We start from the raw sequence: 24,549 nt of genomic DNA, 5'->3' as shown, positions 1-24,549 counted from the left end.
TCACGCCTCCCAGAACTTTGGGAGGCTGAGGCAGGCAGATGACTTGAGATCAGGAGTTCCAGACCAGCCTGGCCATCACGGCGAGACTCCATCTCTACTAAAAATACAAAAAAAAATTTGCCAGGCATGGTGGCGTGTACCTGTAATCCCAGCTACTTGGGAGGCTAAGGCAGGAGAATCGCTTTAACCTGGGAAGGCGGAGGTTGCAGTGAGCCGAAATCGCGCCACTGCACTCCAGCCAGGGCGACAGAGTGAGACCCTGTCTCAAAAAAAAAAAAAAAAAAGACTAAGCTTGGCCAGGCACGGTGGCTCATGCCTGTAATCCCAACACTTTGGGAAGCTGATGCAGGAGGGTCACTTGAGCCTTGGAGTTCGAGGCTGCAGTAAGCCACGGTCAGTGCACTCCAGCCTGGGCGACAGAGCAAGACCCCGTCTAAAAAAATAAATAAATAAAATAGTAAAAAGGCTAAGCTTATACCACCGAGTCTTCAAGGTCCCAGGCCCTATCTATCTCATGCTCCGCCATATACAGCACTGGCCCTCGGGTCAGGATGGTGTCATCACTCCACTGTCCAGCCAGAGGGAAGGAGAGGCATCCATATTCCTTGTCCATTTAACTATAAGAGAAGCTGGAAAATGGCCGTGAGTCGGTCTCGTGTCCAGTTAGAACTAACTCATCAGGGTGCGCATCTCCAGTCTTCTCTTCCGGCAAGGAGAAAGCATTCGTATCACTTCTTGCTTCTCAAGCCCTACTGTTTCAGTGATCCTCATTGGAGAGGAATCAGCAGTCGAAAGAACAGCGGGCCAAGCGCAGTTGTGACGTGGCGTTTAGAGAGCGGAAGTTGTCAGATTTCACCGGGCCGTAAAGCGCGCTGGCTGTGTCATCTTCCGGTTAGCGACAACGGCTCTGACCGTCCGGCAGGCCGCGTGGCGCCCGCCGGCCTTCCTGCAGGGGACTCTATCGGAGCCTTGCCAATTCCGTTTGTTTCCCTGTTGTTGCCCGGTTCACCCTGGATCATGTTCAAGAAGTTTGATGAAAAGGAAAGTGTGTCCAACTGCATCCAGTTGAAAACGTCAGTTATTAAGGGCATTAAGAGCCAACTGGTAGAGCAATTTCCAGGTATTGAACCATGGCTTAATCAAATCATGCCTAAGAAAGATCCTGTCAAAATAGTCCGATGCCATGAACATACAGAAATCCTTACCGTAAGTGGGGAATTACTGTTTTTTAGACAAAGAAAGGGGCCTTTTTGTCCAACTCTAAGGTTGCTTCACAAATACCCTTTTATCCTGCCACACCAGCAGGTTGATAAAGGAGCTATCAAATTTGTACTCAGCGGCGCAAATATTATGTGTCCAGGTTTAACTTCTCCTGGAGCTAAGCTGTACCCTGCTGCGGTAGATACGATTGTAGCAGTCACAGCGGAAGGAAAACAGCATGCTTTGTGTGTTGGGGTCATGAAGATGTCTGCAGAAGATATTGAGAAAGTCAACAAAGGAATTGGCATTGAAAACATCCATTATTTAAATGATGGGCTGTGGCACATGAAGACATATAAATGAGCCTCAGAAGGAATGCATTTGGGGGGCTAAATGTGGATATTGATTGCGTCGTATGTGTGTTTGTGTCTGTGTGTGACAGCGTGAAGACAATGCCTCTGTGGCTTTGCTAAATAAGTTTAACGGATACTTTATAGAAAACAAATCAAGGTGCTCTTACCACAGATGAAAAAACAAATTAGGGGACAAGCAGCAAGCAGTCGGCTACACTCTGGAATGTGAAAGGAGTGGCTGGACTCTTTGACTCCCGGCAAACTCCACAGCCTCTAGTTGTCTTCTTAGGAAGCTTGGAAGCAATCAAGAATGGTTTAACATCAAGATGACTACCACAGGGCCCCCCACAAAAGCAGCCTCGGGGACTCCGGCCTTTCCTTGAGACCTGCGTCTCTTCCCTTCTTCATCGCCTGCTAGTGAACTGAGGCTGCCGCTAACCTTCTTCATCCTTTGGTGGCAAAGTAGAAAGATTCCAGAATTAACTCAGACCTTTCTAAAGACCTGGGCTCAGTGGCAGCTGGCATTGGCTGAGCACCCGCTATGTGCCAGGCACTGTGCTGAATGCATTGTAAGGACTGTCTTACTTATTCCCCACAGCAGCCCTAAGAGGGGGTGCTGTTATCCCCTTTTTACAGATAAGAAAACAAGCTCAGAGAGGGCACTGCCTTCCCCAAGGCCACCCAGCTACAAGTAACAAAGCCTGTGCTTCTAACACCAAAGACCACTTCCCGCTGACACTGTGCCAGGCTTGTAAGTCTCTCTTGGCCTCCGTTCCCTCCTGTAGGAAATTGGAGGGGTTGGGGTGGCTCCAGTGAGCTCTCCCCTTCTGAAACTCATACTAATCTGGGGCAGCCAAGGCTTAGCCCCCCAGCCTGTGAACCTCTCACAGTGCCCACAGCCATGCCCTCCTCTGTCCAGGGGCTGACAGGTGGGAGGGGTAGCCCCGCCCCGGGGAGTGGACTTACCTGGCCTCTCTGCTCAGAGATCATCAATTATGAATTTGACACCAAGGACCTGGTGTGCCTGGGCCTGAGCAGCATCGTTGGCGTCTGGTACCTGCTGAGGAAGGTGAGTAGCCAGGACCTGGGCAGAAGGGGAGGATGGGGTTGACAGGGCAGGGTGGGTCACAGCAAGCTGGTCTCACTCCCCACTTTCCTCAGCACTGGATTGCCAACAACCTTTTTGGCCTGGCCTTCTCCCTTAACGGAGTAGAGCTCCTGCACCTCAACAATGTGAGCACTGGCTGCATCCTGCTGGGTGGACTCTTCATCTACGATGTCTTCTGGGTGAGTCAGGCAGGGATGCCAAGGATGTCTGGCTCCAGGGCCATCTCATCTTCCTACTACCCTGCCTCTCTGGCCCAAGTGGCAGTCATCTGATGGAGAAGAGCTGTTTTGGGCTGAAGTTCCGGACTGCTGAGCAAGTCCTCTCCGGGCCCGTCTGTGAGATGGAGCCAGAGAGAGCAGATTCCACCTCTTTCTGAGAGCACACTCATGCCCGGTGCCTTCCAACCACCTGCCTATCTTCCTTGCTAGCAGGGGTGTTACCTAATCCCATGCCTCCTTGGCAAGGGAGTTGAGACTCAGAGAAGTTCAGGTAGGGGTAGAAGAATGTTGATGAATGGGCCCAGCAAGGGCATTCACATTCACTCTGAGAGGCATCACAGAGGGACTGAGGTCAGCCTGACTCGGGCACCCTTTTCCTGGCCCCAGGCAGCCTCTTCCCCTCTCGAGTGGGTAACGCTGGGGGACTTTATCACTTGGGAGGAACAGAACTGTAAACAAACATAGGCTGCCTGGCTTGGGCCATCAGAGGTCCTTTCTATACTCCCTCGAATTTCCCCTCTTTGTTGCCCAGAACCAGTATCAGTGGCCACCTCACCCCTTCAGATCTGCACTGGAGCCCCTCCCCAGCTCCCCTCAGATCCCAGGCAGCAGCACATCTAGAAGCCCAGGGACAGCCATTCTTCCCCCCCAGCCCCTCACTTCCCTTCATACTGCTCTTTTTTTCTCCTTCTAGGTATTTGGCACCAATGTGATGGTGACAGTGGCCAAGTCCTTCGAGGCACCAATAAAATGTAAGTGACCACCCCACCACAGGGAACCCCTTCCCCCACCCCTGCCAGGCTATGCCCCCACAGCCCGTTTCAGTCAGTGCATCTCCCTATCTCTTCCCCATGTACCTCTTCCTCCTGTGGCTCTCCAGCCTGGTTTCCTTATCCTCATTGATTCATCTGGCTGTGTTCATCCTGCCCAGGCCCCGGCCTCTGGCCACTTGGTCATGGTGCAGCATGGTGTGAAATGAGCCAAAATGGGAGCGAGCATGGAGGGGAAGTGTTTAACCCAGCCTGGGGGGCACGCGCAGGGGCTTTCCAGGAGAGAAAATCTCTAAGCCGAGACCCCTCACTAGGGTCCCCTTGGCACCTGAGTGTTGGGTGCTGTCTATCCCGTGCCTCTCAAACTGCCTTGGTTTTGTTCTTCAGTGTATCTACTGTTTATAAGTAATAGAAAATCCACCTACAGGTTGAGCATCTCTAATCCGAAAATCTGAAATCCAGAATGCTCCAAGACCCAAAAGTTTTTGAGCACTGACATGACACCACAAGTGGAAAATTCCACACATAAGGACTTAACACAAACTGTGTTTCATGCAGCAAATAGCATTTTAAGATTGTATAAAACTCTTTAGGAGGCTGAGGCGGGAGGATCGCTTGAGGCCAGCAGTTCAAGACCAGCCTGGGTAACAGCAAGACCCTATCTCTACAAAAAATTAAAATATTAGCTAGGTGTGGTAACACACACCTGTAGTCCTAGCTACTTGGGAGGATCTGAGGCAGGAGGATCACTTGAGCCTGGGAGTTCCAGGCTGAAGTGAGCTATGATCATGTCCCTGCATTACAGCCTGGATGACAGAATGAGGCCCTGTCTTTAAAATTTATATATATATAAATAGATGTGTGTTTGTACATATATAAAACTACCTTCAAGCTATTATGTATAATGTGAATTTCATATTTAAACTTAGGTTTTATCCCCAAAACATTTCATTATGTATATGCAAATATTCCAGAATTCAAAAAAAGTTTGAAACTTTTCTGGTCAAACCATTTCAGGTATGGGACACTCAACCTGTATTAACTGTCTTTAAACAAGAGGGAAATTTTGTCATCTCACACTACAGCAAGCCCAGGGGTAGAAGGCTCAGAGTGGGTTAATGACCCTCTCTTCACCAAAAGCCAAGGTTACTTCAGGACTCCCACCCCAGCATTCTCAGCATGTCCACCTGCCCCTTAGGTCATCCCTTCATGGTCCCAAGATGGCTGCCACAGCTCCTAGCACTGACTCCTCACATAGCCGTGTCCAGAAAAAGAAAGGGGAAATTATGTCTCAGGGAGGGATGGTTTTTCCCAAATCTTCTGTGCAGTCTCCGTCATACTTTATTGGCCAAAACTGGGTCACAGGCCCAAGTCTAAACCATTCACCAGTGAGGGGGATAGGAAACATGATTGGCTTAGAGTTTAAGCTTTAGACTAGTGGAGAATCACCTCCTGGTATTACAAGGCTCAGAGAGGGGAACAGAATCCGTCAAGCATGCTAGCAAGGAAGAGAGGAAGATGCTGCCGGGAGGGCAGGCAACAGTGAGTGCCTGCCATGGAAGCACTGGCTCGTGGCGACAGGCAGTCGTGAGGGGAGATTGGGGGAGATTCCACTCAAGGAATCAAGAAACAGCTGTCTTTCTCACTCTCTACCACTGCGGACAGCCTTTCTCCCTGCTTTGGGGAGAGCTTCATGGCCACAAACAGCTCCTGAATTCTGTGGTCCCAGCTTAGTGACCCCAGAGGAAAACAGGTTTCTCCCAGCTTTGGCCTGAATAAACCTACAACGCCTGGCCTGGCCCATGAGCCAGACACTCCCACTGGAGAGATGGAGGATCATGATGGACAGGCCAGGGTCACTGCCCTCTCCAGTGCCTGGGGGCAGAGTATTGGAATTGGCAGCCCCCCAGAACCAAGTGTACAAGGGGAGGGCAGTTCTCCAGAGCAAGGGAACAGATGCTGGGCCAGCCAGAGCAACAGCTATTCCCCAGTGCCTTGATGGTTGAGCCTGGGGGGTGTGGAAGCCCAGATAACCCAGCCAGGGTGTCAGGAAAATGTTTTCTGGGTCACAAAGGATGAATACACATTTCCCAAGCATGCAGGGGCAATATGGGCATTTGAAAGATAATGTACAGCTTCAGCAAAGGGCTGGAGGCAGGAAGGTGCATGGAGGGGCCTGGGAGCAGAGAATCAGGGAGTGGGCATAGCTGAGTTCAGGGAAAAGAGGCTGGAAAGAGGTGGGCAGAGGCCAGATTTGGGAAGCCAAGGATGCCACTCCAAGGAGCTTGGACACTGCCCCGTAGGCCACTGGAAGGCTCCAAGCAGGGAAGTGGTGCTGTCATATTTGGTTTCTGATCCTTAGGGTCTGGTTTTCTGGGCTAGGGAGAAGACCCACTGCCTTCTACTGCTAGGACTAGTGCTCAGTGGCAGAAAGGCAGAACAGTGAAGTGCTCATATGCTGAAGTCAGGCTGCCTGGACTCGAATCAGCTCTGCCACTTGCTGACTGTGTGGCCTTGGGGAGAAGACTTGTCCTCTCTGAGCCCTGGTTTCTAGAACTGTAAAATGGTGACAATAGTCTCTGCCACTCAGAATGGAATGGTACCAGGATTGAGAGAGAAAGTCTGTAAATTACTGTGCATTGTGCATTCAAGGCAGGAAGAGGCAGGCAGGGCAAGGGTACCTATCCATGTATTAGGGAAGCACAAGCTTACTCAGAATCCCTGTGCACGCACCTCTGTGTACCTATTGTTGGCCAGATGAAGGTTGCAGTGAGCCAAGATCGCACCACTGCACTCCAGCCTGGGTGACAGTAAGACTCTGTCTCAAATATGTATATATATATGTATAAAGAAATAAAAATTAAATGGCCAGGCGTGGTGGCTCACGCCTGTAATCCCAGCACTTTGGGAGGCTGAGGTGGGCAGATCACGAGGTCAGGAGATCGAGACCAACCTGACCAACATGGTGAAACCCTGTCTCTACTAAAAATACAAAAATTAGCCGGGCGTGGTGGCGCATGCCTGTAATTTCAGCTACTCAGGGGGCTGAGGCAGCAGAATCACTTGAACCCGGGAGGCAGAGGTTGCAGTGAGCCGAGATTGCGCCACTGCACTCCAGCCTGGGCGACAGAGCGAGACTCCATCTCAAAAAAAAAAAAAAAAATGTTGGCCAAGGCTGACCCCTACCTGCAAGTAAGGAATGCAAGGAACAGGATTTTCCTGATTGGCTTAGTCTTGCACCACACTTATCACCTGGGAAGGCTGCCTCACACAAAACCAGGACTGGATTAGTAAAGAAGGCATGAGGTAGCAGTTAATGGTGTGTACAAATAATCTAATCTTCACTACCACCCTGAGGAGTCAGTTCTGTTGTCTACCCATTTCACAGGTGACAAAACTAAGGCAGGTAAGTAACCTATGCAGAGCACGGAACTAGGACTCAGACCTACAGACCCACAAGTCAGCCTCTAAGGCCCACTTATAACTGCTCTTCTGCTTGCAAGGCCCTATGGATGAAATCCAGTTATAACCTCCTTTTGCTATAACTAGATACAGAGGGAGGCGTTTCTCCCTAATCTGTATTTATCCAAACAAGCTGTCCAGCAAGATTTCTGAGTGAGGGGCTTTAAGGAAGCAATCTGCGGGTGTGTGGCCTTTTCTCCCTCAGCAAATACAGAAGGAGCTTATAGCCCGGGCTCACCCTGCTTCAGAACAAGGGCCAACATCTGTCCATACCCGTTACAGTGAGATGGGAAACCTTGTAGATGTTGGCACTGTGTGGCTCTTTTCTTTTATATACTGGGCTTTAGGGTCAATCCCATTTAACCAAAGGGTTCAATAGCTATAAAAAGGCATTGAAATTGTATGGTTGACATAGCTCAGTAAAGGCATTAAACCTTCAGCCTAGATGACCCTATTCCTCCCCACTCTGACCAGCTGTGACTCCAGATGGAGACATTGCCCTGCATCCTCTCACCTCCTCATCCCCCACGTCCCACCCAGAAACACAAATGTGGGAGTTTCATACAACAAGAATGGGGGGTTAGAAGTCAAAGTAAGCTGGAAATACAAAAACGGGGCAGGCGCCTATAATCCCAGCTACTCAGGAGTCAGGAGAATCACTTGAGCCTAGGAGACAGAGGTTGCAGTGAGCCAAGATCGTGCCATTGCACTCCCGATTGCAGTCCTCATTGCCCTGGGCAATAGAGCAAGCCCCTGTCTCAAAAAAAAATACAAAGTAGGCCGGGAGCAGTGGCTCACGCCTGTAACCCCAGCACTTTGGGAGGTCGAGGCGGGCGGATCATGAGGTCAGGAGATCAAGACCATCCTGGCTAACACGGTAAAACCCCATCTCTACTAAAAATACAAAAAATTAGCCAGGTGCGGTGGTGGGCACCTGTAGTTCCAGCTACTTGGGAGGCTGAGGCAGGAGAATGGCATGAACCCAGGAGATGGAGTTTGCAGTGAGCCAAGATTGCGCCACTGCACTCCAGCCTGGGTGACAGTGTGAGACTCCGTCTCAAAAAAAAAAAAAGTAAACTGGGTTCCAGCTGACTCCTCACATCCCTACCTCCCTCTTCAGTGGTGTTTCCCCAGGATCTGCTGGAGAAAGGCCTCGAAGCAAACAACTTTGCCATGCTGGGACTTGGAGATGTTGTCATTCCAGGTGAGCCTGCTGGGGTGGGGGCCATGTGAAAGGGGTGGAGAGGGTATTCCCTGGAGCAAGGGGATTACTGCTAAACAGACAGGCTTACCAGCTGAGAAAGAGAAAAGGTAAGGCCGGATCAGGCCAGGGATTGGTGAAGGGTTCCCCCTTAACATCCATTTACGGAGTGCCAGTTGGGTGCCATGCCCCAGGCTGGGTCCTGGGCAGGTGTCAGTGAACAAGACTGTCTTCACAGAGCCTCTGGTCTAGGTGAGCAGGTGTTGCTCAAGAACTACAAAAGTAAAAGTCTAATGACAGACTGAGGTACACTCTGAAAAAGCACATTTCATGACAATCTTAATGGACTAGACCCCTCTCACACACACCCACACATACACATACCCCTTCCCAGTGTCCGCAAGCATCACAGATGTACCAGAATTGCCATAACCCCCTTGCTCCTCCCTGTGCCAAGACGTCTCCAGGGAGAACACACACGTGGGCTCCTGTGTCTGCACTCTCAGCAGAGGAGCACGTGTACACACACCTGCTTGTCTGCAGAAGCTGGCCTTCGAGCCCCTGGATCTGTGTGTGGGTTCTAGTCAGTGTGTCTGTGGGTATGGACACAGGGGCCCTGTCCACAATCCAAGCAGGAAAGCACATCCTGTGCAACCACAGCCTGGTCTCACCTTGGGGCAGGAGCAGCTCAAACTACCAGTTGAGAAAGAGACTAATGGCAAAGCTGAGCTGCTGAAGTGGCTGAGGCTCAGGTGTTCTGTTCTGCTGATCTGGGCCCAGTAGTGGGGGCAGTGAACCCAAGGGACATACTTGTCTTCCTAGCCTCAGAGTGAGAGGGTTAGAAGCTTGCTTAAAAGAAGGTTTTAGCTGGGCACAGTGGCTCACACCTGTAATTCCAACACTTTGGGAGGCTGAGTGGGGAGGATCACTTGATGCCAGGAGTTCAAGACCAGTCTGGACAACATAGCAAGACCTCATCTCTACAAAAAAAAAAATTAGCCAGTCGTGGTGGCTCATGCCTGTAGTCCCAGCTACTCTGGAGGCTGAGGTAGGAGGATCGTTTGAGCCCAGGAGTTCAAGGCTGCAGTGAGCTATGATTGTGCCACTGCACTTTAGCCTGGGTGACAGAGTGAGACCCTGTCCCTTAAAAAGGAGGTCTGGCCTGGGCAAATTGTGAGACCATATATACATATATATAAAATTATTATTTCTCTTTTTTTTTTTTTTTTTGAGATGGAGTTTCGCTCTTGCCCATGCTGGAGTGCAATAACGTGACCTCGGCTCACCGCAACCTGAGGCCTGGTTCAAATGATTCTCGATTCTCCTGCCTCAGCCTCCCAAGTAGCTGGGATTATAGGCATGCACCACCATGCCCGGCTAATTTTGTATATTTAGTAGAGATGGGGTTTCTTCATATTGGTCAGGCTGGTCTCAAACTCCCGACCTCAGGTGATCCGCCCACCTTGGCCCCCACAACGTGCTGAGATTACAGGCATGAGCCACCACACCTGGCCGACCCCATCTATATTTTTTAAAAGAAGAGGAATTATTTTAAAGCAGCAGATTAAAGGCTGACTTACTTTCCAGGGTAGGATATTATAGCAATTCTGATCACCTAGGGTGATACAGGCACTTCTATTTGTGACAGTTGCATTTTGTGACACATGGAGGTGACACAGAGGCTTTCCCTGTTTTACCAATGAGGAAACTGAAGCTCAGAAGTAAAGGAATGATACAAATTCACACACTAGTAAGCAACAGGGCCAGGACTCAGACCAGCGCTGTCCAACTGCAAAAAAGGCTACGCTGTCAGAACTGCTCCTTAAGCAGCACTAGCAGTGATAAGATGGTAATCACAACAGCTACCATTTATCAGGCACCTGTTGTGTACCAAGAATGGTGCTAGGTGGCTGGGCGCGGTGACTCAAGCCTGAAATCCCAGCACTTTGGGAGGCCGAGGCGGGCGGATTATGAGGTCAGGAGATTGAGACCATCTTGGCTAACACGGTGAAACCCCGTCTCTACTAAAAATACAAAAATTAGCCAGGCGTAGTGGCGGGCGCGTGTAGTCCCAGCTACTCGGGAGGCTGAGGCAGGAGAATGGCATGAACCTGGGAGGCAGAGCTTGCAGTGAGCCGAGATTGCACCACTACACTCCAGCTTGGGCAACACAGCCAGACTCCGTCTCAAAAAAAAAAAAAAAAAAAAAAAGAATGGTGCTAGGTACTTTTTATATGTTATCTTTACTTCTCCCAGCAGTCCAGTGAGATAGAGGGCATTTCCATTTCACAGATAAGGAAACTGAGGTTTGACTTGCCTGAGGCCATGGGGGCGTGGGCTTGCACTCATGTGTCTTCATAATTTGCAGTGCTGTGAGGCAGGGAGACTTGCTTCCCCAGTAGAAGGCATCTCCGTCAGACAAAAGAAATGGAGTCCTGTAAAGCATCTGGCTCACTCTCCAGGGCACGGTCTGTCAGGCACCCACACAGACTTCCCATGTCCTTGTCATAATTTCCGGGCTTGAGACATGCACAGGACATCTCGGCATATCTGTCCTTCCCCCACCCTCTGTATATATCCCCAGTAGTCCCACAATCACAATAAATGTAAGTTGATCACAGTGGAGCGTTGTTTGGAAGGCCAGATGCACTTTAGGAGTGAAAATCCCTGGCAGAGCTCTGACCCTTGGATTAGTTGGAGAACACTTGTAGAAATCAGCCGCCAGGGGGCACTGAGTTCCCAGCTTGATTCCAGAATAACTGCAGTTGTCTGCTCTCTCCCCAACCAACTCCCTACTCCTACAGAGTATTCATTGAGAACTAATTCATTTCCCTCTTTAAAATTAATCATATGTTGACAGGCAGTGCTTCTTTTTTTTTTTTTGAGATGGAGTTTTGCTCTTGTTGCCCAGGCAGTGCAATGGCGCAATCTAAGCTCGCTGCAACCTCCACCTCCTGGGTTCAAATAATTCTCCTGCCTCAGCCTCCTGAGTAGCTGGGATTACAGGCATGCGCCACCACACCCAGCTAATTTTGTATTTTTAGTAGAGACGGGGTTTCACCATTTTAGTCACGCTGGTCTTGAACTCCTGACCTCAGGTGATCCGCCTGCCTCGGCCTCCCAAAGTGCTGGGATTGCAGGCATGAGCCACCATGCCCGGCCAGGCAGTGCTTCTTACCAGTGCCTTCCTTCAAGTAAATGAGACTCAGAGCCCAGAGCCCAGTGAGGGAGGTGACACACAGGGTGTGTGTATAGCACAGGGACAGGACTGGTTGGCTGTGTTTTGGGGATGCTTAGGCTTCCGGGATGTCTCTTTTCTTTTTTCTTTTTTAGCAGAACCATTGCTAACAATTGGCTTGGTTTTCAAGTTTCAGAGTGCGGTGGGTGGGCCGAGGTAACCCTCTCGAGGTAACCCTCTCCTGTGCTCCTGTGGAGCCTTCAAATGGCCCACTGCTTGCCCCTCCTCCTCCCCCCTCCAGCCACGCAGCTGCCACAGGGGCCTCTTTCAAAATCTGTTTAGGTTGTTCTGCTCAGAACTCCTCCAGTGCATCTCTTCACTCAGGATAAAGACCCAACTCCTCCCTATGGTCCTCGGGGCCCTGCAGGGCTGGTCTATCTCCTCATCTCCTGCCAGTGGGCAAGCTGCCTTAGTGGCCCCTCAGTCCCTGCCACGTCTCCTGAGGACTCTTTCTCCAGGACCTTTGCACATGCTGTTCTCTCCCCCTGGCATGTGGCATTTCCAAGAAGCCTTCTTTCCCTTCTTCACCCCCACGCAGCCTAGGTCTCATCCTGTTAGACCTTCTCACAACATGGGAAGCACAATTCTCCTGCCTCAGCCTCCCAAGTAGCTAGAATTACAGACGTGCACCGCCATGCCTGGCTCATTTTGGGGTTTTTAGGTTTTTGTTTTTTGAGACGGAGTCTCGCTCTGTCACCCAGGCTGGAGTGCAGTGGTGTGATCTCAGCTCACTGCAACCTCCACTTCTTGAGTTCAAGCGATTCTTGTGCCTCAGCCTTCCGAGTAGCTGGGACTACAGGCGCATGCCACTATGTCTGGCTAATTTTTGTATTTTTAGTAGAGACGAGTTTTCACCATGTTGGCCAGGATGGTCTCGAACTCCTGACCTCGTGATCCACCCACCTCTGCCTTCCAAAGTGGAAGCACTCTTTAACAGTTACAGTCTCACAATGACTTCCGTGACTATTTGAGGTATGTCATAGTGTGGCTACCCTGTCCCCCTGGCTGAGCTCTGTGGGAGCAGCGATGTTGCCTACTCCTGCATTTCCCGTAGCGCCTGGTACATAGGCAGTTGATAAGCATTTGGGCAGACACAGTGTGACATAGTATGATGCGGTGAGGTGCTGGGTCATTGTAGTCCCAGGCCAAAGCAAAATCCTGGGCCCCTCTCATTGTTCTAAGTAGAGAAATGGGACTTTCTGCTGGCACTTGAGAGTATTGGCCACACCCTTGGTCTCCAATGATTGCTCCAAGACGGAACACCAGGTTGGGGACCAGGACCCAGTCTCCTGTTAGTTCACTGCCCTGCTGCTTCCCTGCCACTCTCTAACCCCAGCTTTCTCCCACAGGGATCTTCATTGCCTTGCTGCTGCGCTTTGACATCAGGTGAGTGAGTGAGGGCCTGCCCCAGCATGGGCTTCTCCAGGGATTCTCCAGTGGCCTTCAGGAGCCCACAGAAGGTACCTCAGGAGACCAGACCCTCCACCCCCACAGCAGCCAGAGCAATTCTGAGTTTATCTGCATTTTGCATCTTGAAGTTCTAAGTGTTTGAAGAGCTTGTGGTCAAAAAATTGTTTTAAGAATCACAGGCCAAGAGATTTAAACCCACAAGGGCCTGGTGGTACTCACAGTGCTTTCTCACTGTGTGACCTTGACAAGTGGCCTGACCTTCCTGAGCCTCTGGTTTCTCATCTTGAGTTAATAACAAGAGTTCCTACCATGAAATCTGGAGAGAGTGCTGAGTACACACTGACCTCAGTAGCTCTTGGTTGAATCCTGGTTGCAGTCATCATCATCATCTTTTATCAGCCTAGGGTCAGGTCACCATGTCTCAGCTGCTCTAGCTATTCCCTGCCCTCTCTTTACTCAGACATTTTTCAGTCTGTTGTAGACAGTGAGCACGAGGGGGAGAAGGTGGGCAACTTAGGTCAGCATTTAAAACACAGCAAAGGTCTTATCCGAGTTAATGCACCTATGCAACGGGACTTGCCGTCAGCAGGGGGCGCCAGCAACAGCTCCATCATTTTATGCCGTCATCCCTGTGAGGGCCGGCGATGTTGCACTGAACTTTGAGGTGGTTTGTGAACTTCTCTTGATTTCCTCATGCCTGATAGTTGCAAAAGCAGTAATAACAGTGAGAGTGGTAATGAGAAACTTACTACCAGCATCACTGAAATCCAGTTCCCATGTGAAACTTAGGTTTTTCCCACTTACATACACCTGGGTTATTTGTGTAGTGCCACTTCGAACCTTAGGAGCATATGGGCTCACAGTCACCTTTGGAAGAGACCTGGCCAGTCTGTAAGTAGAGGGATGTCTGTGCCAGCCATCTCTACTCCTGGCTGTTCAGAGGTAATACAAAGTGAAACCCATAAGAAGCCCCCAGGCTATTTGCTGGAGACAGATTCAACTGCCAGCACTCTCAGAGACAGAGTCTCATTTCTAGCCTGGGCCCACAGCATAAGCAGCTCCTCAGCTGATTCCAGAATCAGTGCAACATTCCCAAAGGGAGTCACTTGTACCCCAGTTCTCACGATAGGTGAGTTCTCAATGTACTTGCAGCCGAAGGCTTAGAAGCACCCAGGACAAGGAGAGAAGGGGGTCAGAAGCACTCATTCATTCCGCAAATGTTAATCGAGTCCATAGTACTGGCTGGGCACATCCCAGGCGCTGGGGACATGCAGAGGTTATGGAGCTGGCACTGGAGAGGGAAGTCACGTAATGGCAATGCCGGGGTGTATATGCTTCATCTGTTCTGAAGCTGATCTTGGATGAATCACCTCCAGGAAGCCACTGGCATTTATTCATGCAGCCAGCATCTAGTTAGTACCACAAACAGGCTACTGAACTATTACGTCCACTGCACTTAAAAGTAGTAATTACCTTTGCAGTTTCTGTATCTGTGTTTCTCAAAGCATTATCCAACGGTATGAGATTCACCTCAGATGGTTTTTTCAAAATGCAGATTCCTGGGCCCTGCCCTAGAGCTATTAGATCAGACTCCCTGGGGGTGGGACCTAGAATCCTGCATTTTTTCACAAGCTTTCCAGATGATTTTTATGCTGACTAAAGTCTTACAGCCACTGTTATACGTTGCAGCATTTGATATTCATAACTACCAAGGAGATGAGCTCATTTTCCCATTTTGCAGATGAGTAAACTGAGGCTAAGAGAAGGAAAGCAACTTGTCCGGAGACACATAGCTGGAGGCAGTATCAGCGTGCACACCCACCTCCAGACTCCCAGCCCAGAGTTCAGTCACCCCCCACTACCTCTAGGGTCTTCCCCAGCTCCCTCAGAAGGGGTATTACTACTCCAGTCCCTATATCTAACGCTCCTCCTCTTTCTTCACACCTTCCCTGAAGCTTGAAGAAGAATACCCACACCTACTTCTACACCAGCTTTGCAGCCTACATCTTTGGCCTGGGCCTTACCATCTTCATCATGCACATCTTCAAGCATGCTCAGGTGAGCAGGATGGTATCAGAGTGTCAGGAACGCCTCACTGCAAGTAGAGGGAATTACAGAGGATTTATTTGTAAATGCAAGCAGTCCAGAGATAGGCACTCCCCACGTGTTGGAGCAGTCATGTCTGTGATTCTCTGGGCCTTCCATTTGTGGTTGCAAGATGGCTGCCACTGCTCTAGGCAGCGTGGGCACGTTAGAGGCAAGAAGGAGGGAAAAGCGTAACAGCCATGCCTGCTGCCTTCATCAGGAAGGCAGGAACTTTCCCAGAACCCTCTCAGCATCTCATGGGCCAGATTGGGGTCCTAAAGCCACCCTGGCTACAGGAGAGTCCAGGAAAGAGGATTTGGCTTCTCAGCCTTGGTAGTGGGAAGCAGGCAGAGAAGAACAGGATTGGAGTGGGTGTTGGGTATTGGGGCGTCCCTCCCTCTACTCCCAAGTAGCCCAGGCTCTGCCTCCTTCTCCCACCAACATGAGGATGGAGTACTGAGCCGCCACAGAATGAAGCAACATAGCACAAGGACTGGGGGCCCTCAGTGTGGCCTGGAGAGGGGAAGATTCAGGGGAAAGTGAGCAGACAGGATTGCCCTACTCTCTACTGGAAATAATAAGAGCTCCTGTTTGTTAAGCACTTCCACGTGCCAGGCTCTGCACTCATGAGGATCCTTGTGGACAGGTGGGGAAATGAGTTCAGGTGCCACACTGCAAGTATGTGGTAAAGCCAGGATTAAAACCTGGGTCAGCATGGAAACCACACGCAGGCTCTCAAGCCCTGGCCATGGGAAAGGCAGCGTGGAACAGGGGCTGAGGGAGCCGTGTTGTGAATCCCAGCACCACCCAGTAACCATGGAACTCTGGGCTTGCTGCTTCTGTCCCCTTCCCTTCTCCAGGGCCCAAATACAGACGAGCCAACTTTGAATTAATCACAAAAGCTGGGGTTTTTTTAATCACTCTGTGCCAGGCACTGTGCTAAACTCTTTTGCTAATAACTCATTTAGTCCTAGTACAGTATTAACTTTATAGAGGGTCAAAAGGCCCCTAGCCCATAATTAGAAAAACCAAGAACAACCATTGTGGAACCACCTCTCACTTCTGCTCAAGGGCTTCAATGGCGTGTAAGCTGAGAGTAACATGCATATGGCAAGGGTCGCAGAGAGTGACTGGACCTGGTTTGGAGGACTAGTTAAGAGGCTTTTTGGAGGTCTGCAGCTCTCAGCTCCTTATTGGAGTCCAAGCCTAGAGCCAATTCCCCCAGTGGCCACAAGGTGGCAGCCTCACCCTCTGCCTGGCTGGACTGAGAAGAGGCTCCCATTCAGAACTCTGGCACACAGGAGGCCTCTCCTTTATCGAGAAACTGCAGCGCTGAGATGAACGCAAACACTACGTCAGGCTGGGCCCTGGGTGGCGATCTGGAGTCCATACTAATGAACTCCTGAACCCTGGCCCAAGGCCTGTGTTACTCCCCAGCAGCAGCCCAGCCCTTAACCCCAGTCATCCAAGTGGGCACCTCTCTGAAAATCCTTTTTGGAAAGGGGATCCAGGACATGAGGGGACCCTGTCCCATGGGGTCCTTTGCTCTCCAACACACAGGTAGTCCCAGTGCTAGCATTGCTCTAGATAAGGGTTCACCTCTGCCTTTGTGCAGTGGTGTGATCTCAGCTCGTTGGAGCTCCGCCTCCTGGGCTCAAGCAGTTCTCCTGCCTCAGCCTCCCAAGTAGCTGGGATTACAGGCACGCACCACCACGTCCAGCTGATTTTTATATGTTTAGTAGAGACAGGGTTGCACCATGTTGGCCAGTCTGGTTTCAAACTCCTGACCTCAACTGACCTGCCCACCTCAGCCTCCCAAAGTGCTGGGATTACAAGCATGAGCCACCACACCCATCCTACTTAGGGATTGTTAGATTCAATAATTTAATATACATAAAGCAGTATTGATCACAGCCCACCTATGGCAGATGGCAAGAAATAAGTCTGAATGTTAGGATCAAGGGCATGCGGGAAAGACTTATTTTTTTCTGGCCAAGGACTGGCTTTACATTAAGAATGAAGTCTCCAGCCAGGCATGGTGGCTCACACCTGTAATCCCAGCACTTTGGGAGGCCAAGGTGGGTGGATCACCTGAGGTCGGGAGTTCGAGACCAGCCTGACCTACGTGGAGAAACCCCATCTCTACTAAAAACACAAAATTAGCCGGGCTTGGTGGAGCATGCCTGTAATCCCAGCTACCCAGGAGGCTGAGGCAGGAGAATCGCTTGAACTGAGAGGCGGAGGTTGCAGTGAGCCGAGATCGCATCACTGCACTCCAGCCTGGGCAACAAGAAGGAAACTCTGTCTCAGAAAAAAAAAAAAAAAAAAAAAAAAATGAAGTTTCCTCACCCTCTCCAGAACAATCTCTTCACTTCATGAGCACCCGTGAAGAAGCACCATGAAGGAGCCATTCACTGAGTATTTACCAGGCCCTGTTCAGCATGCGGGGCACACTGCGGTGAGCAAGACAGCTGTGGGCCTGCCCTCACTGAACTCACCACCTATGGGGATGTTCCATTACAAATTGCTGGGGAGGCCAGGCACGATAGCTCACACCTGTAATCCCAGCACTTTGGGAGGCAAAAGCAGGTGGATCACTTGAGCTCAGGAGTTCAAGACCAGCCTGGGGAAAATGGTGACAGCCAGTCTCTACAAAAAATACAAAAATTAGCCAGGCATGGAGGCGCACACCTGTAGGCCCAGCAACTTGTAGGACTGAGGTGAGAGCATCACTTGAGCCCAGGAGGTCAAGGCTACAGTGAGCCGTGTTCATATCACTGCACTTCCATCTGGGAGACAAAATGAGACTCTGTCTCAAAAAAAAAAAAAAAAAATTGCCGAGGAATGCTGTGAGGGAAATTAGAGGGACTTACAGAGCACATAGCAAGGGACCTGACTCCATGTGAAAGAACTCAAGTGCACCAGCCTGGCCAACATGGTGAAACCCCATCTCTACTGAAAAATACAAATATTAGTCGGGCATGGTGGCGCATGCCTGTAATCCCAGATACTCGGGAGGCGGAGGTTGCAATGAGCCAAGATTGTATCATTGCACTCCAGTCTGGGAGACAGAGCAAGACTCTATCTCAAAATCACAAAAAAAAAAAAAGAAAGAAAGAAAGAAACTCGGCCAGGCCTGGTGGCTCACACCTGTAATCCCAGAACTTTGGGAGGCCGAAGCAGGCAGATCACAAGGTCAAGAGATTGAGACCATCCTGGCTAACACGGTGAAACCCTGTCTCTACTAAAAATACAAAAAATTAGCCGGGCGTGGTGGCAGGCACCTGTAGTCCCAGCTACTCCGGAGGGTGAGGCAGGAGAATGGTGTGAACCTGGGAGGCAGAGCTTGCAGTGAGCCCAGATCACACCACTGTACTCCAGCCTGGACGACAGAGCTAGACTCCGTCTCAAAAAAAAAGAAAAAAGAAACTCTGGGCTGGGCGCGGTGCCTCAGGCCTATAATCCCAGCACTTTGGGAGGCCGAGGCAGGCGGATCACCTGAGGTCAGGAGTTCGAGACCACCATGGAGAACGTGGCAAAACCCCATCTCTAGTAAAAATACAAAAATTAGCCGGGCATGGTGGCGGGCACCTGTAGTCCCAGCTACTCAGGAGGCTGAGGCAGGAGAACCGCTTGAACCCAGGAGGCGGAGGTTGCAGTGAGCCAAGATTGCGCCACTGCACTCCAGCCTGGGCAACAAGAGTGAGAGACTGTCTCAAAAAAAAAAAAAGCTTTGGGTCTCTGAGTCCTGGGCTGTTTTCCCTCTCATTGTGAAGCATTGGTCTTCCTCCTCTGCAAAAGGATAACCATCATGGGATGTGGCAGTGGGCTGACTTCCTGGGAAGGCTAAGCTCAGTGCCTGCACAGTAGATGTTCGTGAACGGGGTCTTAGTATAACTGTCCTTTTCTCCAAACCCAGCTTTACCAGGAGTCTCAGCACAGACATGCCAAATTGCTTGGATGTGAATCCTGCGGGAGCCAGTGACCAGCTAGGTCACCTTAATACAGGCTGCAACAAGTAGTCATTACATAGCAGCTGTGGCGTCATCATCACTATAATAGCATCTCCTGGAGCATTTGCTAAAATGCAGGTGTGAGCCCCAGACCTCAGGAAGCAGTCTCTGGGAGTAGGACCAAACCAGGAAGTTGCCTTTTGAACCTGGTGACCCAGGTGATTCAGATGCTGCCAGCCAAACCCCTGGGAACCCTTGAAGCCCTGCATGCTTGAGTTTCTTAGTTTTCTTGCATTCCCCCTCGGGAGGAGCAACCCTTGTCTGGAAATTAGGAGCAGCCCACCCAGGACCACTGACTTGCTATGGTCCTGGACCAGTCACTGTCCTTCAGTCCAGCCCAGGAGGGGTTTGGGGTGCTGGGCATGGCCCTGAGGCAGTGCCGTGCCCAGCATGGCTTCACCAGCCTGTGTCCTCTCATAGCCTGCCCTCCTATACCTGGTCCCCGCCTGCATCGGTTTTCCTGTCCTGGTGGCGCTGGCCAAGGGAGAAGTGACAGAGATGTTCAGGTAAGGCACAGTGGGGGGCAGATGTCCTCATGGGCACCAGTGCGCCTGCTGGCAGTCAGTGGAACCTGCTGGGGGTATCTTTACACCTCTCTAGGGGAACATTGTTCCCGCCACCAGCCCCACCCCTTGCCTTTTTCACCAGTACATGGGTACCTGGCCTGTGGGCACCAGTGGGAACCTTCCCCTGGGCCAGGAGCCAGGGGACCCTGCGCAAGGCATCAGGGCCCTCTAGGCATCCCCCCATCCAAATGCTAGCCGGATCTTAAGAATAGCTGTTGTGGGTTTTTCTCTGCCCACTGTCAGAAGCCCTAGGTGACTCTGCCCCCAGGTGACTTCAGGCATGTCTTCCCCTCCCATGGCCTCAGTTTTCACACGTGAGTAATAGAACAGGGGGCGTGTGGGATGCCCTAGTGTGGTAGAAAGTGCCCCGAGTAGAAGGTAGATGTCAGTCCCTGTTCATTCGCCTCTGTGGCTTTAACCCACAGCTCACTGCTTTCTATCTGTTAGTATCTCACAGATACCCCTTCCCCAGAGCCATATCCACACCTACCACACCCTGCACACAGCCCCACCCATACCCCAAGGCCTGCGTGACTCCAACAGGTGTCTGCCCCCAGCACTGCCGACCCTGCCTGCCAGGGACCTAGAAATAGCTGCCAGTTGTGACTAAAGCTGCCTACTCGGATGCCTTCCTCCCAGTTCCACCTGCCTGGCCTCCAAGCTGCCCCTAGAGCGCCTGCCAGGGCCTCCTGTGCACCTGGCTCCCCGCAGGGGAGCCTGTGACTCACCCCTCCCCCGGACCTGCCTCTGCCCTCCCTGTCCTGCCTAGAATCCCCAGCCCCCAGCCTGCCTGCCCACATTGCCTCACCCAGCAAAGCTCTGTGGTCTGAGGCAAGTGGGGGCTAGGGGTGAACTTGGGGACAGGTCTCAGGGAGCTTTGGGAGCAGGCATGGCACCCGATTCCTGAGCTTAGCACCCACCCCTCACCCTCCCTCTGCCTCCCATCCAGCCCAGGTTTCCCTGCCCCTCCCCTTGGGGTAATCACCCAATGCTTTTGTGCCTTCATCAGGCAAAGCTCTGAATACACAAGGCAGAGAGTGCCCCTGGCCTTTACCTGTTTGGTGCTAAATGTTCTGCTGTACAGGTACCCTGCCCCCACTGTTTGCCCTCCGCTCCCACCCTGGACGTTCTTAGATTGGGGTAAAAAGCGAGTGATCTCTGTCTCTCTCTCCCTCCTTTCTCCCCATTTCTCTCCTGATTCTCCACCTTTTGTTTTACTTTTCCCTTTTATTCTCCTTTTTTTATTGATTTACTTATTTTTATATTGGTACCACATTCACATAGTTAAAAATTCCAGAGCTGTAGCAGAGAGAGCACCCTCATGCTCCAGCTACCCCACAGAGGCCAGCAGTGTTACACAGACATTCAGACACCTGTGCACTGACGTGTGTATACTTTTTCTTGCACAGACGGTGGCATTCTTGGAGCATTCTGCACCTTGGGTTTCTATGGTATTTCTTAGAGGTGTTTCTACAGCAGCACATACACTTCTAGAGCATGCTTGTTCTTTTGCACAGCAGCCTGATATGCCTTTGTCTAGGTGCATCTTTTCTTTTTTCATTCTCCAAATAATATCAGCTTCTTTCCATAAAATCTGGAAGTGCAAAAATAGGTAAAAACAAGACGGTTCTGCTCTCTGCTCCTTGGAAAGGAAGTCTCTGTCCTCCCTTAGTCTTTCCCTATCCATCTCTTTTTTTCTGTCTCTTCTCTGTCTCTCACACAGCTACGAGTCCTCGGCGGAAATCCTGCCTCATACCCCGAGGCTCACCCACTTCCCCACAGTCTCGGGCTCCCCAGCCAGCCTGGCCGACTCCATGCAGCAGAAGCTAGCTGGCCCTCGCCGCCGGCGCCCGCAGAATCCCAGCGCCATGTAATGCCCAGCGGGTGCCCACCTGCCCGCTTCCCCCTACTGCCCCGGGGCCCAAGGTAGGGCAGACACTGCAGCTCCAGTGCATAGGGCAGGGACCATTGCCAGGAGTAGGCCGCAAGAGCAGCTTCTCCACAACTACGGGGCAGTGGCTGCACCCAGCCATGGGGCTGGGAAGCAGGACAACCCCGAAGCTTCCTGCCCTCACCAGTAATGCGGGGCCCACATCACAGTGGATGGAAATGGCCCTTGTCATGCAGTAGTAGATACTGTTACCATTCAAGGTATATGTATAACCTTAGGCAAGTCACTTTCTTCATCTGTAAGTGGGCACATTCCTGCCTCACAGGGTTGATCTGGTGAGGAAAGATGTGTATTGTCTTTGGCACGAACTCAGTTGCTCGAAAAATGAAGCCCATAGCAGGAGCTAAGCCAAGGTGTCTGTCTTCAAAGCAGCACCTTGCCACTTGCCAGTACAGCAGTGCCCTCACCTCTGGGGCTGAGCTGTTTGATGCATGCCGTGTGCCCTGGGAGGCAGCCTATCTCCATCTCTTGTAGCCTTGTCATGGCCGCCCCTTTTTCCACGCTACAGCAGAAGGTTCAGGAAGCTTGAAGTCGGCCCACACAAGCCCAGGCCCAACCTCTCTTCCATTGGCTGCTGCCCTTGCTGCCTCTTGGTACCCCTGGGCTCAGAGAAAGCAGAGCAGCCTGCCTGAGGAGGGCATGTGGTAGGGTTGGGGCCAGGCGCTGTTAGGTGCTGGGCAGTGGACACAGGGCTGACGCTCCGCATGTGACCAGGCGCTTTCCTAGGATGGGGGTGGGGGAAGGGGACAACCAAGGTTCTGCTCACCCTCTCCTCTAAATGTATTTTTATTGTTTTGTTTTTTGGTCAGTTATGAGGAGTCAAATCCTAAGGATCCAGCGGCAGTGACAGAATCCAAAGAGGGAACAGAGGCATCAGCATCGAAGGGGCTGGAGAAGAAAGAGAAATGATGCGGCTGGTGCCCGAGCCTCTCAGGGCCAGACCAGACAGATGGGGGCTGGGCCCACACAGGCGTGCACGGGCAGAGGGCACAGGAGGCCGAGGGCAGCTCCAGGACAAGGCAGGGGGCAGCAGGATACCTCTAGCCAGGCCTCTGTGGCCTCTTGTTTCCCTCTCCCTTTCTTGGCCCTCCTCTGCTCCTCCCCACACCCTGCAGGCAAAAGAAACCTCCAGCTTCCCCCCTCCCCGGGAGCCAGGTGGGAAAAGTGGGTGTGATTTTTAGATTTTGTATTGTGGACTGATTTTGCCTCACATTAAAAACTCATCCCATGGCCAGGGCGGGCCACTGTGCTCCTGGAAGTTTCTCTGTGTAAGCACCCAGTGTCTTGCCCTGGGTTTTCTAGGTCTCACCTGCCCACCCAGAATCTTTTCTGCAAGCCCCTTAAGGGTGCCCACCCCAGTGCCTGGCCAGCCCAGCACCCCTAAAACACTCTAGCCAGTAGAGGGGGCCCACAAGCCCTTCTCTCACCAGCTAGCACTTTTCTCACCACCTTCCTCGAAATACTTGGGGGCAGCAAGGATGTTGGCAGGTGAGAGTCTCCCACTCACCGTGGTGAGAGTGGTGGGGAGTACCCAGGGCTGACCTGACTCACAAGGGAAGCAGTAACTGTAGAACCTGCCAGCCTCCCTGGTCCCTGTGCCCATATGGCTTCGGCTGGCGAGGGCTCAGACTCTAGGTTGCCCTGAAATCAAGGCTTTGTCTCTCCCATTCTGCCCATTCCTGGGTTTCTTCCCAAAATGACTACTGTGGGGCCAGTCATGGCACAAGGGCTAGGACCTCTAGAGAGGCTGGGGTGGGGAAGGATTGAGCCTAGTGATTCTTAGAGGCCTTCTGGGGCCTAAGAGCTGAAATCTCAGGGCCCGGGTTTCGCTGAAGTTTGCTGAAGACAGCAGCCCTGGTCAGCAGGAGACCGACCCCGCACCACCCCAAACCAGGCAAACGGTGGCCACAACCCTCATCCACCCACCTGGTATGAGGTCACTGAGTGGGGAAACAGACAGGAGCGGGTGGCCACTGGACTGATAGACCCAGGGCTCTCCCTTGCCCAAGCCTCAGGTTCAAAGGCTGAAAATAACAGTGGCTTCCAGTTTGGAAGTGGCCAAAGGACAATCATGACCAGAGACTTAGGAGTATGATTGTAATACCCTCACTAGGTATTGACATGTATGTACTAAGCACCTTGATAGAGGATTTCACTTCCTTCTGAGTCTTGGGCTGTATGTGCTATTATTAGCTCCACTGTGCAGATGAGGGAATTGAGGCAGCCTGCCCATGGACATCGATTTGACCTTAGCCAAGCCAAACTGAATTGCAGGTTCCTAAGGACGGCAGCTCCTCCCCAGACCCCTGGGACCAAGTCACTGTGGCTGGTGTGCTGGGCATCCCTGAGCCCCAGCCACCCAATTTTACTGGCTCCAGGGTTCTACAGGAAGGAAAAGGGGTAGAAAATTTCAAAAGGCTTCTTCCTTTCAGGGAGGGGGGTTCCCTTTCAGGGGCTTCTGGAATCTACCCACTCCAGCCGACTCTGAGGCCATGTGGTCCTGGAACAAGGCCCCTCTGAGGGCGGCAGATGGGGCAGGCGGCCCAGGCACACAGCATGGTTGGCTCTGCGGCCCAGGGCCCACAAAGGCCTTATTGAGTCACCACCAGCCCCCGGCAGAGGCTGAGGTGGCAGTGGCGCCGAGCGCCTGCCACCTAATGACTGTCCTGGCCCAGCCAGATGTTCCGCAGACCTCCGGAGCGGCGGACCAGGGCCCGCCTGGCCAGCCGGCACCGCAGAGGCCACTCTAATTCCAATTAACCAGCTTCAGCTGAGCAAACAGCGGGCAGTGTGGCCCAGCCCGGGCGGTAGGCCTGGCCCGCAGAGCCTGCGAGTCTAGACTCCAGATGTGAACCACCACCACCAGAGTACCAAGGAAAAATGGCACCAGGCCGGGCAAGGATTGGGCCTGCATGCTGGGGAGGGGGTGTGAGTGGTTGGGCAGGGCCCCGAGTGAGCTGGATGCCAGCCTCAC

At 51.8% G+C, this 24,549-nt stretch overlaps 2 protein-coding genes across 8 annotated transcripts in view; both read left to right on the top strand.

Moving 5' to 3' along the window:
- The window catches only part of HM13 (histocompatibility minor 13), a 55,268-nt gene extending 32,459 nt beyond the window's left edge, over positions 1-22,809 (top strand). Inside the window, exons 5-13 of one of the 7 annotated variants that reach the window (XR_004246033.2) lie at positions 2,537-2,622; positions 2,715-2,840; positions 3,574-3,631; positions 8,232-8,315; positions 12,900-12,936; positions 14,916-15,018; positions 19,479-19,564; positions 21,348-21,550; positions 22,385-22,512. Coding sequence is in view for 6 of the 7 variants with exons in the window: in XM_032142931.2 (XP_031998822.1) it covers positions 2,537-2,622; positions 2,715-2,840; positions 3,574-3,631; positions 8,232-8,315; positions 12,900-12,936; positions 14,916-15,018; positions 19,479-19,564; positions 21,348-21,494; positions 22,385-22,484 (827 nt within the window). In the remaining variant the exon portion in view is untranslated. The other 6 variants (XM_032142931.2, XM_032142935.2, XM_058432826.1 and 3 more) reach the window with 6 other exon arrangements.
- Positions 330-2,529, top strand: MCTS2 (MCTS family member 2). The gene is made up of 2 exons (XM_058432830.1): positions 330-1,120; positions 2,190-2,529. Exons 1-2 carry the CDS (start codon positions 637-639, stop codon positions 2,246-2,248), a joined length of 543 nt encoding a protein of 180 aa, XP_058288813.1. The 5' UTR covers positions 330-636; the 3' UTR covers positions 2,249-2,529.
- Positions 22,810-24,549: the final 1,740 nt, after the last annotated feature.

Source organism: Hylobates moloch, unplaced genomic scaffold (genome assembly GCF_009828535.3).
Source record: "Hylobates moloch isolate HMO894 unplaced genomic scaffold, HMol_V3 SCAFFOLD_21, whole genome shotgun sequence".
NCBI lineage: Eukaryota > Metazoa > Chordata > Mammalia > Primates > Hylobatidae > Hylobates > Hylobates moloch.
This window is presented reverse-complemented; position numbering and strand designations above follow the sequence as displayed.

Excerpts from the sequence above, each read along its gene's own strand:
- MCTS2 (XM_058432830.1), top strand. The coding sequence starts at position 637 with ATGGCCGTGAGTCGGTCTCGTGTCCAGTTAGAACTAACTCATCAGGGT. Across the intron at positions 1,121-2,189 it reads ACTGGTAGAGCAATTTCCAG|ATAAGAAAACAAGCTCAGAG; the intron begins GTATTGAACCAT and ends CCCTTTTTACAG.